This window comes from Diachasmimorpha longicaudata, chromosome 16 (genome assembly GCF_034640455.1).
Source record: "Diachasmimorpha longicaudata isolate KC_UGA_2023 chromosome 16, iyDiaLong2, whole genome shotgun sequence".
NCBI classification, from domain to species: Eukaryota; Metazoa; Arthropoda; class Insecta; order Hymenoptera; family Braconidae; genus Diachasmimorpha; species Diachasmimorpha longicaudata.
Window position 1 is genome coordinate 5,995,629 of NC_087240.1, and position 16,382 is coordinate 6,012,010.

The following is a 16,382-nucleotide window of genomic DNA, read 5'->3' on the forward strand; positions in this document are numbered from 1 at the left end:
ACGGAGAGAAATATTTCATAAAAATTACAAATTAAAATGAATATTTTCTTAGCTCTCGTGAATTACGCTTAAAAACATAATTTTTATCTATATTTATTCTCATAATTTTTATTGAATTTTTCTCTCAGTGTATGATCCTAATGATATGACGAATAAATGAATAAAAAACCAAGTACTAACGGTGACACGATTAATTGCTCCAACTCACGCGATATGATGAATGATATTCTGCACTTTAAATGTATGTGACTCATTGTACATATTTGAATGAAATTATACAGAAATTTTATTGATATGGTGGTGATTTCACCACCAATTTCATCACGTAACGCACCGGAGATAAGCATTTTTTTGTTTTTTCGGCAATTCTCCAGGCACGTGATGAAATCTTATTCAGCCAGAGGGGTAAAGTAGACTAGAGGGCTACAAAGGAAGTGGGTTTTTGCATTTTTAATAATTTGCCTGCGTGAGTTTACTCATAGAGGATTGGGTAATGAACAAAGGACACAAACCTCCATTTCATAAGGAACGTAGTAAAAAGAATAAGAAGAAGGAAAATAAAACAGAATGGAATGACTATAGATTAGGAAAATTAAAATTGAATGAATAATTTCCATTATGGGAAATCAATATCACTTGAGTAGTTCAAGATTCACGATAACTGCACTCTCGAGTCTTTTCACGTGAACCATAAAAATGATTATTGTAGAAATGCAATAATTCCCTGGGTGATAATTTGTAGAGTGTAGAGTGCATACAGCATTATATCACTCGATACTGCGCTACCAAATGAACGGTCAAGTTATTCTGAGTCATCCACCAAGTCACTGGGGGATTATATACCCCAAGTGACTCAGTGACATTCTGTCCACCGGTGCTGACTTTCATTACACAGCACACGCCATTAACCACGTGATATACTTTAAAAAATTATCAATATCTAATGGTTGAAAATGTATAATAGATTTTACCCCAATGATAGCATTTTTATCATCACTAATTAAATACTCGATAATTAGAAAATTTTAAGTATAATAAATATATCATTCTGTTGCCCTGTTGTCATATTAAACATAGTACAGTACATGCTCATGCATATACATATTAATTTCATCAACTAAACCGTTGGAATTATAACGCATGAAGAGTCACAGGGGAAAAAGTGTGTGACGGACATGCATAATCACTGACGCGCCTATACACACTCATGGCAATTCAAAGCTCAACGTATCGTTGATGTTCTGGCCGACTCTGTGCTATCAACCAACGCTTCATCTGACCCTCTCTACACCACTCCACTGCAGTTGAATCATATTTACCTTCGGTGTCTGCATCGCAATGTGTTATCACTTCGTTCATTGGACTCCATGTGTACGAGCTCAGGACATGTTCATACATTGGTATTAGTAAATGCATATACATATGTCTAATAAACCAATATATGTATATATATATATATACCAGAGTCGCGTGCCTCGCTCTGTACTACACTCTATTCTGGTCCCGATACCGACAAATTTAACTCCTTTCAATTTCTGTACTTCATTCATCGTTCATGTAATTTTCACTGTATTGTATCGCAATGTAATGTGATGAAAATTGCGAGAAGAACATGACAGTTGGTGATATGTAGGATGCCGTAAGGGTAGAAAACGTGAAACGAGATAGAAGCGCTAGTAAGTAGTAAGACGTATGAGTTAAAGACGGAGAAACTATGAGACGTTTTTACGACTCGACTAAACGGTAAACTCCTTATTTTTTTTCCCCTCAGCTTCTTGTCACGTCAACTCGACGGGACAAGGGCTTAATTCTTACGTGCTGCAGACGTCGCGCGTGCTCACTCCTTTTCCGAGTTGCAACTTCCTCTAACATCTCCCTTCAACGCTTTTTCCCACGTGGAGTGGTGAAATTTTGCCGTCAACGAAACTTTAACGCGGAAATTATCATGCCAACGTACACTTCGTGTATCATTATTCTCAACTCGCCGATTTATGAACAAAGTTATTGTAATGAGTCAAAAAATTAGTAGTGAAAATTTTCTCATGTCTCGATGGTTCATTCACTATTTTCTAATGCTTACATCCAATTACACACTGGAAGAAAAACATTGAGCATTATACATTTTGCCAGGATGCAATGACACAAGAAGCTCAGTTGTCATTCTCGCTGGAATATCGAACTGTTTCATTTACTTCAATGCCTCTCAATGCAAATATCCGAATGAGAGCATTGTAATGGATAATGATTTTTCCGGGATTTCATCCATATTGGCCACAGAACATGCCACTTATTTTCTATTTACCCCTTCTGTCTGTTATACATGGCGCACTGCCAATCCCCTGTCGAAGGGTTACCAGGGGGTCCTGCAGTCCATAAGAAGTGGAAAAAGTATTTATTTAACGGACGCTGCAAAAGGACAAAGAAGCGAGAATGAGAAAAGACGTTCTACGGGAGCTTCTCTCGTAACTCGCACAACTCTGCATGCCTCGAAGATAATGGCAATTTTATGTTGCGACGGCTGGTTCCCCCAGTCCCCGCAATGCCATTTTTTTAACTTTTTATCCGTGAGTTGAGACACTATACACACTCCCGCAAGCAGAAAGAGGTGGAAAAAAGTGGAAAATGAAAAACTAAAGGGAGAAAAAAAAATTGTTTGAGAGAGTTACTAGCGGTGGATGACGGCAACCTCGTACATCACTTGTACGAACCCTCCCTATTTCGTTTTTGACCCTTTCACCCTCACTCCCTTGTACCGCAGTTCTCATACCGATATTACTTCACGAGGAGAATGAAAATCATCGGGATCGACGGTGCTTATTTCGCTTTAAATTTAAACAATATTTTGCAAGACAAATAATTAAGATGAGGTACATCAATGCGGTTAAATTTTCTGATGGCGCATAGAGTATACATGGCGTTGCACGTATACATAGACACGCAGGTGAATGAGAGAGCTTACTTGGCACTATATAAAGTAGCGCAAAGCCGTAACATGCCCGCGTATAAGGTGACGGGTTTCCTGTGTGGCTCCGGAACAAGAAAGGGAAAGGGAAGAAAGGGAAGGAAGGAAGGAAGGAAGGATGAAGGAAGTATTGGAATGAAGAGACTGCAATGAGAAGAAACCGTACTCATATGTACATCGATATGGCTTGGATCGGTGGGATTCATTCTTCAAAGTGTACATAAAGGAACCATATATTTTCATGGTATATCGGGTGTATATGATGCATTATTCCTTTCCCTTTTAAACTATTTCAATTTATTTTCTCTCGGTATTCACCTTTCTCCATTCAGATTGAATTGAAATTTTTATTATAAATTTATACAAGTAATATTATGGAATTAGAGTATTGGATTGAATCGTTTAATCGAATTGTGAAATTCTATGAAATTGAAGGTGCTGCATTGTCCAATTCTCGTCGAAAAATAATTTGAGGAGGAAAAGTTGCTCCAGCATATGAACTCTTAAGTTAATACTGACACGTATCCCTCGGTACGTCAGTTACTACCAGTTACCATTTACTGGTCTCATTATGAGAACGTTTTAACCCCCGTTGACCCTTGGATACTCAACGCTACACTCTACTACTACAATAGGGCAGGGCACCCACCGCCTCAGACTCTTAGTCTCATTTCCCCTTGCTCATTGCATGACGCATATATACGCACCACTACGACACAGCCAACTGGCGGCTATTAATACACGCTCTGCTCGAACGATAATTAGGTGGACATTTACCCCTTACTGGAATTGAGATAATTAAATCTAATTGGCGCGAAAGGTTCCGACCATTATCTACTCTACATTCCCTATTCTGTCTCCCACTCTGCTTTCTTCACTTGCACACATTGTCTCGCCAGGCCTCTCCCCTGTTTTTCTTCATGGACACAATTTACCTAATGGATTTTTAAATTAATATAATTCGATTGGAAAGGAGTCATTTTAAACTAACCGAATTTTATTTCTGTGAACAATATTTAACCACTGCACGAGATTAATTGATAAAGCATTTTCAACTCTCATCAATTTTTTTTCTTCGTCAAAAAAACATTACCAATTTAAAGAATTCGGGGAGGAGCTCTTATTCAGGCTTTTCTCATTGAATCTTTTAACCCTCAGGTTATTCTCCCTTTCAGATGCCCTATACTTTGTTTCTCCACCAGGCCTTCTATGCGGCAAAAGAATTCGTAAAATGTATAAGACCGTTGGAATGGGCGAGTATGAGATTTTATTATCTCAAGATCAAAGTACTCGGTTGAACTAGTAAGAAAGTACGAGAGTAATGATAATCATGATATTAAAGGTCGCCGACGAATTCATAAAGTACTTGGCATTGGCTCAAGGCTTCTGTCGTTAAATTAAAAACCTTGGAACAACTCTGCCATTAGTAGTAAAAGAGTACCTCAAATGAGGAAAATGAAGTGTATCGATGAAAGGAATAAATATAGCTGTTAATCCACCAAGGAAATTTCAAGGTTCCCGCACTTTTGGGAGTTACTTTCTAAATTGTAAAAGTAATTACAATTGGAATCTCTCCGACTGACGACTAGGGTAATAAAGGGATTATATTTGTCCTTCAGATATAAAAAATTATTTTTCAAAGTCCCCTGATAGAGCATTGACATTTAGAGAAAAGAATATTGGATTTTGTTCTGCTTCTCAAGTTCCCTAACTTCCAAAGAAATTCAATCACAATTTTTCTGAGGGTATATTGAGAAGCAATATCTCCCCACTCTCTAGCACTCACAAATGGAATTTGAACTATTTTTTGTTCAAGGGACAGAAGATTCAATAAACTCACCCAGTCCAACGACGGACACATTGTGCGAACTTCACTGGGGAATAACTGCTACCATTTTCCTCGGGGAATCAACAATCCCCACACTTGACAAACGAACAAGAGACATGAAAAACTCTTCGAATAAATAGTAATGCATTGCGTCTAACATATGGAAATAATTTTAAGTGGTTATTATTACCCACACAGTGTCAATAGAAATTTTAATGATACTGTCGGAAAAATGATGGAAAAAATGAAAAAAAAAAGAACACGACTTGAAGACTCGCTCATTATGTGTGATCATTATTCCTTTGTCGCGTCATGAAACCCACTATAGGATGGAGAAAACAAGAGATGATTTCATATCAAGGATAATTATCTTGTCTCTGTGCAGAACCTCGTACACTATACCATCTCCATAAAATTAAGATAAAACTGAAGATTTTACACGGTTATGGCATTTTTGAAATTTAAAAAATAGGTAAAGTTACCTCATTAATATTTTATATGAGAGTTTTAAGGCTTTATGACATTGTTGAAAATTGTTTAATAACCGATTGTTTATCAGTGTTTCATCTTGAGCGATTCTACAGCTAAAATTGATGAATGATCGATGCGGGCTGAGTCACGAACTCCGGAGCAAAATAAACTAGCACACTATCCTCAACATCGCGTGATGAATTTGAAAACAAGAGGGGTTTTATTCCCCATCGTTGTTACGTTAAAACCAATGACCCGAAAAAAGCCAATATGACTACTAGCCTCGAATACAGTTAGCAAAATTGAAAAGATATGTCAATTGGCCACCTTCAGTATTTTACCAGTTTAAAATCAATAGGGTATTCAGTTTGTCCGTAAATGGTGTTTAAAAATTCAACACCATTTCACAACATATAATTTAAGTGGAATTGATTATTCAGTGTATTCAATTTCAATGCCTTATTCAATACCATTTAGTGGAACATAAAAAGATGGAAAAGAAGAATTTTTATTATATCAATGTATTGATAAAAAGAGATAAAAATGACACGAGGTGAGTTATCCACAGAAGCTATTAAATCGCTGATACTTTTTACGCTCTATGAAAAGAGTAGTTCTTTATAGATCATAATTCGATCAATATAAATCTCCAATCTTCTATTTCCAGAGATAAAAATTATATATCTATTAAAAGGATATTTTCAGAGGTGACGTATCCTTCACATGCCTGAATTTCCACTGGTTGATAATTCATTCACCTCTCACAATGCTGGTAGAGAAATGAAAAGGCAATTGTTTTTTTAATTGAAACTGAACACCGAAGAGGGTATTTTCAAAGTGGCTCAAGTTATTCATCTCACACCGCAAACTAATAACGACGTTTAAAAGCTCTAATATTTCCCACCGCTTGTACGTCCGCTCACCAGGTAGACTTTCATCCAGCAGAAACTTTAGATCTTATAAGAAAAGTTACCATTTCGCCCACAGCTCACTTTACTTCTTCTTTACCACCTCTTAGAACCAGAGATACATTTATCTCGGTATTCACCCTGTCACCAACATTTCCAATTCCATAATTCTCATTCACCAATATACATTTCTATAGCTAGAATCAAGGACTCATTAAGTTTCTCATAATTTGACTGGTCCAACAAAATTGTTGAATATAGTTTAAATATTTTTCCCAGTTGGGAAAATAAAGATGAAGCATTTGCCCATGAAAACTGGAGTGAAAGAAGCAAATCATGCGAAAAGCTTGTTGTCATAAAATAATGTAGTCAAATGGGATGATGAAAAAAAAAAAAGACCTTGTAAAATCCATGGAACTGAAGAAAAACAATTTTATCGAACTGAGACACTCGTTCAACTTGGTCAAGAGTTGGTAAGAATTTTACCAGTACTTTTTTAACTTGAGCCGTTTAAGGCTACATATGACCTTTCAAACTAAATACTCTATTACATATATATATATATATTTTCTATACTTGAAAGACGCAACAACCATGATAGATGAATAACAGAGGGTATATGTATTATTCAGGATCGTGGGGTGGATGAAAAACAAAGGGCGGAAAAGTTAAAGTTAAGGTTGTGAGCGATGGATGGAATGTCACCTATGTGGCGCCAGTCGAAGAGTAACAATGGGGCGTAAGTATGGCAGCTCCAGCAGTTGAATGAAAAAGAGACTAGTGAGAAAGCAATAAGTGGGATAGGTAGGTGGATCAGAGTGCTATGGGGGTCAGCATGGGAGAGTTTCGATGCGCTTATTTGACACTTTGAAGGACAAACGGCCGTCTTATTACCCTAGCCATCGCCATTCACTTGGCTGTATATGTATAGGTAGCAACAGTAGCAGCAGCAGCAGCAGCAAAGTTGTATGTTGGAAAATCGATTGGTCCGTGGCGTGTGGCTGTGCGCGCCAAACGTTTACATTCTTATTCAAAGTTTCTACGACATCACCAGTAACGAGTTTTGAAGGTATTTGAATCGATAAAACCGAGGAGAAGAGAGTGATATAAAGAAAGAGAGATAAATTAACTCAACAGTTGTTAAATACACAGCAGACTATATAATATATAAATCAGCTCGTGATCTTTCTCAATTTATCGCAGCAAACAATCTCTGACGAAATTGAGGCTTTATCGACTGGGTAATGGTAAATCTGTTCAAAGTTCGATGTCGCAGACAGATTACTATAGGAGCGGACAAGTTGAAATGCCGTTGCACCAACTTGAAATTATACAGTCGACGATATCAAGACAGAGAAACTTCTCCGTTCAATATCGATCGTCTCAACTATACCTAAAATCCCCTTTGCATCGCCATATCCGAAGCCACACATTGCCGTTTATGTATACCCGCCCGGGGGACCTGCTATCTTACCCAGAGGGATTGTGTTAATCGTAGCCACACGTGTGTAGATGTATACATATACGGAGCCATAATATATATCACAGTTAGGACAGCATCAGAGAATCGCTGGATAGTATAGGAGACGTTAATCGATCATTAAGTGACATTAACTGCTAGAGATTCTATAATTTGCTTGTAAATTGCTTTGTAGTTGAAAAAAAAAAAACAAAACGAGCAAATAATCAAACGAAATAAATGATAATTCCATTACTACGTACATTTCGCTTATTATCGGTGCACTGTACTTGTGGAATATTTTTCAGAACTCTCACATAATTATTTCTTGTATACTTGTATTTCCGCAAGAAATTTTGTTCCTTATATTTGATTCTCACTTATATTCACTGAAAACATCGGAAATTGGCACATACTGAGAGAGTGGCAATGATTGGCTGATAATATTGCACTATTCCATTATCGAAATGACTCTTCATATACTTCACCCTTCCTCATAATAATATATTTCTCCCTATAGAACACACTATGTCAATTAATTATCGACCTCGCAAACTTTTTCCTCGTCATTAACAAAACTTTGCCAACTTTGAGATTTCTAGCGGAATGTGGCGCACTTCTCTTTCGTCACCCTATCGCTACTGGTGGAAAAACAAAAAAAATTGGATGAGTGAGTGTGATAGCCACGAAAATCCCCAACTTGTACTTTATGTTAGAATCTGTGAAAAAAAGGGGGCTAGTTAGACGTGGAAAAATGATTAACGATGAAGGGTTCAATGTGTATCGAAAAACCTATTGAAACTGTGTATATAACGATGAGAGAGGTAGAGAAGAGGATCATTGACCGCATGTTCTGAAACTATCCGGCAACCGTAAGTGTGGGTGGGAAAGATCGTTACTCATTTCTGAGTATGAACTCCAGCCACCACTAGTTTTGAGTATATGAATGCAATTGGAGTTGGAAATTAGCCATGCGAAATGTGGTTCAAGTGCTCAGCTGTTCACTCTGATTGAATGTGATATGGAATTTTACATAATGTCAATGGGCTTTCAATAGGAAATAACCATCATCAGAAAATATACAAAAACAAATCTAATTTTTCTCATTGTTCTTAAATTTGCTTGGAAGGCAGCTAACAATAGAAATTCAAATTTTCACAGGGCAAAAACCTTTGCTCGCTCTTAAGAACGGCATATGAGCCTGAATAAATGCATAATAAATGAGATAACTCCTCTCGGCGATATCAGAGTAGAAAATTCGTAGACACTGTGAACTTTTAGTGACCAGCACCAACGAATTGTTCGCCTTCAATCTATCGCATCTTATATAGTTGATGATCAAACCTTAGGTATCCGCGGTGACTCATAATTAACTTATCCAGTTCATTAAAAGCTTAGCGACGCCCTTAGACGTGGTGACCTGAAGTATATATTTTTAGCACGCTTTGTTACAGGGGCCCCACTCATTCTGAGCAAACTTTGAAATAACAAATATTAAAGTCACGAAACTCGGGAATGTAAAAATTATCGGGTAATTACCATTGAGTGATAATTGATTGATCTCATGAAGAAGAATGAAAATAATAAAAGCGCGGACAAAATAGAATGCAAGCGAAAAAAAATCTTCTCCATTATTGTTTGCTTCACTTTTAATTTTCATTTTTTTTTTCAATTATATTTCTCCCAGTCCATTTGGCCCGAATCTCCCCTAGTCATATGGAAGGATCACGAAGTATGTATAATATATCATGGTTGTATGCAACATGTTAACAATGCCACGTTCGATAGACGCTCTGGAGAAGTAGGGAATCATTCGTCACGTAGCTTTCGGTTCGCAAAAGTTGAAAAACGAGCAAAGTTTTACAGTTTGCTGGGTGGAACGCGTATTTTCATGGTAACTTGAATATGCGCTCCTTATGCAAGTGGACGACAACACGTGTCCGATCAATTTTTTAACAAATAAGAAATACTAAAAAAAACCGAGACACACCCACAGACACACACACACAAATCTGGAAAAGATAGGGCCGTTAACTGTTCCCGTGGAAGAACTTGTCAGAAGGGTGCATGAAGTGAAATAAATGGCGTGAGGAAAGAATCAATACCAGTTGTTTACATCGGAGCAGAAAAAAAAAGTCAAATTATTCAAGCCCGATGGTAATCAATTTGTCTTATACATTCCTACTACTCACACCCATCAACTCAATTTTCCAAAGAATTTCCGCACCACGGTACGGATAATATAGAGCTTTCCACTTCCGTTTATTAAAGCAGCTTATGGTTTAAATGCAATAATCCTATTTGTTGATCTTCTAAATCTGTCCGGAAAGAACAGGATATCATGAATATAAATAGCAGAGTTAAAACTCAATGTGATAGGCTCGAATAGTTAAAAAACAAAAAGGCCGAGATGCAAAGAATGATGATGAGGAGGCAAAGTGGAAAGTGCAAGAAGGGCGTGAGGGGAAACGAACGGTTACATTCATGGCTAGTATATGGCATAGTAACGAATGGCATGGAACAGAATGTTTAAAGCGTACGGGCGTGCCACCGCCTCCTCAACGCATTTAATAGGGTGTACCGTCGTATAGTCGTGAATTTTCAACCCTGTCATCCCGCCCGCGTCGTGTTTCGCATTACGTGCAACCATGCATCTGCACTTGTTTTCCAAGAGAGCAATAAAATCGCGACAATGTCGTTGCCACCCTAAACTGCCTTCATTTCCTACTAACTATCCCATTCTCTTTCATTTATTTATTTAGTCTTTTTTTTACCCGCCAGTAGAATAGTTATAATAGCGCTCCAGTGTTTTTCGCCGTCCCTCTCGTCATTTTTCAAGACCTTTTTCATATGGTAACCGTGAGAATTAATTCATTACCCCCACGAGAAGGTGCTACCTGATAAAATGAAATTTATATCTGACCCCCTGAGGGGAAACACGACGGATGCGTTATTCGCTACGACTCACGGACTGATCAATTACCGGCTAAACGACCGAGTGTCGCAATAACTCGTACCCTTTCTCCCTTCCATTTGACTTTTTTTTTCTCCCTCCCACTCTTCTTTTCATTCATTCATTTATATTTGTTTTGTTCATTATTCATGCAATTGATTTTATTTTTATTACCCGCGAGCCAACGTGAAATAATTTTGTTAGTCCAAACAGGTTTGGAATCATCATTCGGTGGCGGGGAAAATCAATGGTAAAATCATATACCTCGGCAATCATTAATGGCTGTCGATTTGTTGGAATGACCTGAAAATATATACCTATGTCCTGCACAGTATATGTGTATTATGTTGAAACGTGCGGAATTGAAATCGACATGGACGCTACAAATTTACATCGGCGACCATCCACCAATCATCTGTGAGTGGGAGAGCGAGAGACAGATGGACACAAAATGGAGAAAAAAATTTTGAAAGAGAGGAAAAAAAAAATAGGGGGGGAATCGTGCGGTTGTGACCAAATCCGCAGCAGTATGATGGTTCGCGGACAGTGATAAGCCAATAAACGCCAACGATTATTTTGTGCATGATTTGCGTTCCCTCGGATATTAGCTTTAACATTCGATGAAATAACACATACTGAATTACTGTGAAGTAATGTCTTTTCTTTCTGAGTAATGTCATCAACTGGTCGCACTTCTACCTTATTTAATAAATTCTTAATGAAATCTTCTATTCTGTGATAAAACCCTCTTTTTTTACCACAATCCTCCTCCCCTCAACCCTCAGCTCTTTTTACATCTCGCGTTTTTTTTTTGTTTTTTTTTCTCTGGCCCGGAGCCCACCCTCTGTATAACCTACCAAGAGTGAATGTATATATAGTAGTAAATAGGTGTTGGTAGCCGTCGGACTGACTCGCGGAAACTTGTACCTCAACTCGGAAGCCATATTAATTGTCGGCACTTAAGAGTTTCATTAAGTCGCGACTGCTCGATCACCGCCTCTCTTGCGCGCTTGTGCTTTTCACTCTACCACCTCTAGTCTCCCACAGAGTTACCTCCGTTTAACCCACCCGGTGCCCTCTCTCTATCGACCCTTTTGGGGACAACTACATACATATTCTACATGTGGGTTCAACATATACTCTCAATAACTCTCGACAGGCTGTTATAGGAGAGACGGTTGCAAAATGGATAGCGTGACAAAAGGATACCTCTCTGTGTTTATTTTATCTTTCAAACAGCCTAAACGAATTCAATATTCATTATTTTAATATTCCTCTGGGGATTATTAAATTAATCTTTTAGGTATTATCAAATTCACAATATCCAGCTACGTAAACTATGCATCACAAAAGTTGGATGCTTAGGATAATTTTCATGTTAGGCAGAGGAATTATTATTTTTATTTATAATCAATGAAATTCCGCATGATATTAATACTACTTCAATTAATAAACTTTTCGTATACACCAGTTGAAGGAAAAAATGATAGTAATGCGTCCCAGTATTTTCATTTTATATTGCCTGAATTGGTATAAATTGACTCGATCATCATAGCTTATACTCATTGTAGTCAAAATGTGAGGGAATTTCTATCGCTAAAGTGGAGAGATGGTGGAAAACTCTCGGTGGATGGATATCGATAACCCGAATTCCAGCGTTATAAATCGAGCGACGCCCCGGAGAACGTGATATACGAACAGTTTAAGGGTAACGGACGTTATTGGAATTTACTGGGCCGAAAATTGGGATGCGCTAAACCAGCTGCCTTCATCTCCCTCAATTCATCCCCTTCCACTTGTTCCATTTCAAACTTCTTCCGTGAAGAGCCTCGATGTTTCCACCCTTTTTTTCGCCATCGGCTCTTTACTTTGATTTATTTTTTTCTTCTCAACTGATATTACATTGTTCATCCCGTAATTGACCTATTCCAAGCACAACCATGCCAAAACAAAGTAAATACGAGAAAACAAGTTAATTAATCACTGGAGAAGGTGCATATTTGCAAGTTGGACAGTATTTCAACATCACTATTTCATTTATAATGCCGTATTATAGCGTCACGAGCAAGGGAGATTTTAAAAAAACTGATACGGTCTACTGATGGAATATTATTGGCTACACAATGTCCCCCAAAGCATCTATCAATGTTGTGGAAGATGAAGAAGAAGAAGAAGAAGAAGAAGAAGGAGAAGGAGAAGGAGAAGAAGACGGCCCGTGTTCAACGAGGTTATATTCAACGAGGTGGAACTATCGGGAGTCAGGTGCCCGTTGATGTGAATGAGGCGTGGCATCGTAGTCGAGACCAGTTTGACGTAGTATGAAAGCCGAGTCAAGCTTGCGTCGCTAACAGGCCATTGAAAAGTTGACAAAAAGTAAAGAAAAAAGTGAAATGAAAAAAAAAGAACAACTTCAACCCGATTTTCTAACAGCCACCGTTATACTTTTAGCAATGATATGAGTTGAGATAAAGATGCGCATGACTCGTCTTAACCCTTTTACGTTTATGATTTTTTTATAACACACCTTCTATTGAGCTCCACAAAAATAGAAGGCTAACCGTTAGGCTTCCGTTTTTTATTGTAAAAAAAAAAGTTTTTTTTCTCCGCGTTTATTCACATGGCAGGACTTTGCTGTCACCCGAGGGACACTCAAAAGCAAGAAACTACCTGCCCCAGTGCCGAAATACAACCGTAACACCACTTGAATTCTCTCAGAAAAAATAATAAGATAACCTCGCGTCAATTTACTATTACTCTACTAATCCCAATAATAATGTGATAATATTTTGTCATCCTCTAGCAAAACTACATTATCATGTATATTATAATCCAGTCAGCTGCATTGAGCACATTGGTGAACAATAGTAAGAGTTGTGTTGATTGGATTTACGCACATTATAACGTATAATAATGTATGCTACCGGTTGACATTGTGAAATATATCGTACATATAATATGTATAATATTCTTCACGATATAAACAGCATTCAGGATATCTAATAAACCGTATGGTACACGGGTGAATGAATGATCGTGCGGGCGACTGGAAAGTTGTCATTTTCCATTGAGCCAAGCGGTCAGATAGAAACCGATAAGTCATTTCTAACACCATCACTGCGTTAATTCAAATCAGCTTGATCCTCACACTTTATCTCCCCTGATTTTCCATTCACCTGTAAAACGCATGCGACATATTGAATGAAACTCCATGAGATATTGCTGTATCCAAACTGTGACTTTTTATGAATGGTAGGGGAAAAAAACCAAGAGAAAGGAAAACAATGAAAGAAAAATAATGATGAAAAGTGCAGGAAAATGACTGAGAAAAAGGTTGGAAATTGAGGTGGGTCGGGCGTGAAGCCGCTGGCGCTTCATAGTCTCTTTTTACCCCCTGCCCTGTCCCTCTCCTCTGCACATTGTCCCGACGCCGATATTGAAATCAACGGGCGTAAAGGCGTGAAGAGGAAAATAAGAGAAAGAGAGATGGCAGAGTGAGAAAAGGAGAAAGAATAAGTTTAGTGGACGCCAGGGCCAGGCCAGTATCTAGTCCGTTGGCCGATGGTAGAAAAGAGAACAAAAGTAACCAAAGAGAGGAAACTAGATGGAACCAAGCGAATCGGCTATAGTCTCGAGTGGATAATGAAAGGCGCTCGGACCAGAGGCTAGACCTGAATATGAGATAGAATGAGAGAGACTACTGTGCTCTCTGTGTCCGGAACATGCGAGACGTGCGAATGAAAGATGAAGGACTAGGAGAAAAAAAGAGGAGGAGAGATGCCGAGAGATGACAAGTTCACCGGGGAATAGTTATAGGAAAAGGATGGACGGAAATGAGGGACGCAATTCTTCGGAGAGGGTGCAAAAGGGTTGAGGGAGAAAAGTAGTGAAGGAGGGGGGATGCGGATGGATAGCTCTAGCTGACGCTCACACGGTTTTGTTCGAAATTACTCCACCCCAAACTCTGGCACGTTGGCGTACCACCATCTACCACCGCTATTTAATTAATAGCTAGCAAGCGTTTGTTGTTTACGGAATTTTACCCCTGATTTTCACCGAGCCGGTTAATTAGAAAATTATGGAGGCACCCACGTTGACGAGTGATGTGACGATGTGCTCTGCTTCTACGTTAAAACGCGTTCAACAGTGTACACGATGGAATTCATGGGGAAAGGTCCATGAGTATTAATCATTTCAGTGGATGTAGATGAATACGGTAGATGCTAGATGGCTTTTAATTATTGATTCCTCTTGTCAAAATCACCAGTTGATTAACCATTTTCTACGTGCTCAGCTAATTAATGTATTAGGATGAGCGATCCATTACCAATTGCGGAAAAATTCATTCATTACCTTAAATATCAGATCTTACAGGGCTGGGTTTTTTATTCCACAGTCTCGTTTTCCGCCTGTCTCTCTTATACTTTGTCACTTACCTACAACTTATGGCTCTTATTGCAGATTAACATTCTACGTGACATGCAAAGTCGTTAAAGGGATTTACCAAAGTTTCTTTGAAAGAATCAGAAATGTCTTCATTTTACAAGTTGAGTTTCACTGCGAGAATATGCAATTGTACCGAGGGGAAATGCATGAAGATCAGCTGAAACATTGGTAAACCCAAGTTACCTCTTTAACGTTTCACTTGAAATTAGATTTTTTTAAAAATCTTCAAATAATTATTTCCCAATAGAGCAAGCGTCTATTTTCCAATAAATCAATTATCTCGAGACTAATTACGCCAGCCGATGCAATTCACGATAGGATCGTGGGCGTTGCTCATGTCGGATGCGTGCGAATTATGAGCACTCCAATGGGGATCCCTTACCCGGCCCCCAGACTGCATCAAACCTCTCTGTCTCTGTACCAAAGTATTTCGTTTTTATCCCAAAAATAGATTTCGCATATAAGTTTTCATTTAAGTGATTAGTAAACCACAACACCGAGAGTTTTTTATTACAAAATCCCACATTCTTTTCATCAATGAATCCATCCAATCTGAATGAAGTGTCAAGTGTATTCGTTGTAAAAATAAAAGCACGGTTCACTTATCTTCAAGAGCAGGGAAATTACACCAACTGAGGGCATAAAAATATGTGAGAGGCAGGGAGTTTGTGTTGAGATAGAATGTATATTCCTTCTATTCACGTATCCTCTTTCCTTTCCATTTTTCTCCTCCATACACACACATATATACATATACATTGTCTATCCACAGGTCATGCAAAGTGGCTGCTAGAGAAGAATCCCTCACTTACGGGGACGTTCGGCGTTTTACGCAGACGTGCATATAACGTTGCAAAATTGGCCTCTCCAAGTCGTGACAACAATTTGCCAGGATATAGAATTTTTAACGTCTATATACACAAAGAGGTACCTTCGATCCAACTATTACGGTTTATCTCGTAACTTCTAGCCAGCTAAGCATTACAATATTTTATTTCTTGGTGAAAATTATTAATTATATTAATTCAATAAAAATTTTCATTACCAAACGTTATAATAAAAATCCAATTGGTGCGTAATCTTTCAGTTATTGAAAAAAATAAATAAAATAAAAAAATAATATTATCATTTTTTTTTCTATTTATTCTGTCACTTATTATCATATTTTTAATTGGATGAATTTAGTATTTTGTAAATGAAAAAAAAAAACAATTGAATCAATGGTTAATGGAAAAAAAGAATAATCAAACTTTTGAATTATTCACATTATACTGTAAATGTCCATTAACTGGTAAATTTAATACGAGAGAAATTGTGGGCAAAGATGCGTAGACGGCTGTGTATCGGGTGCCGTGTTC

At 37.9% G+C, this 16,382-nt stretch overlaps 1 protein-coding gene across 2 annotated transcripts in view; it reads left to right on the top strand.

Annotated features, from left to right (window-relative positions):
- The window catches only part of LOC135170243 (uncharacterized), a 96,232-nt gene extending 80,138 nt beyond the window's left edge, over positions 1–16,094 (top strand). For both annotated transcript variants that reach the window (XM_064135892.1, XM_064135893.1), the window contains 2 exons: positions 15,040–15,192; positions 15,797–16,094. In XM_064135892.1, coding sequence (XP_063991962.1) covers positions 15,040–15,192; positions 15,797–15,872 — 229 coding nt within the window. In that variant the 3' untranslated portion in view covers positions 15,873–16,094. The remainder of the gene's footprint in view (positions 1–15,039; positions 15,193–15,796) is intronic.
- Positions 16,095–16,382: the final 288 nt, after the last annotated feature.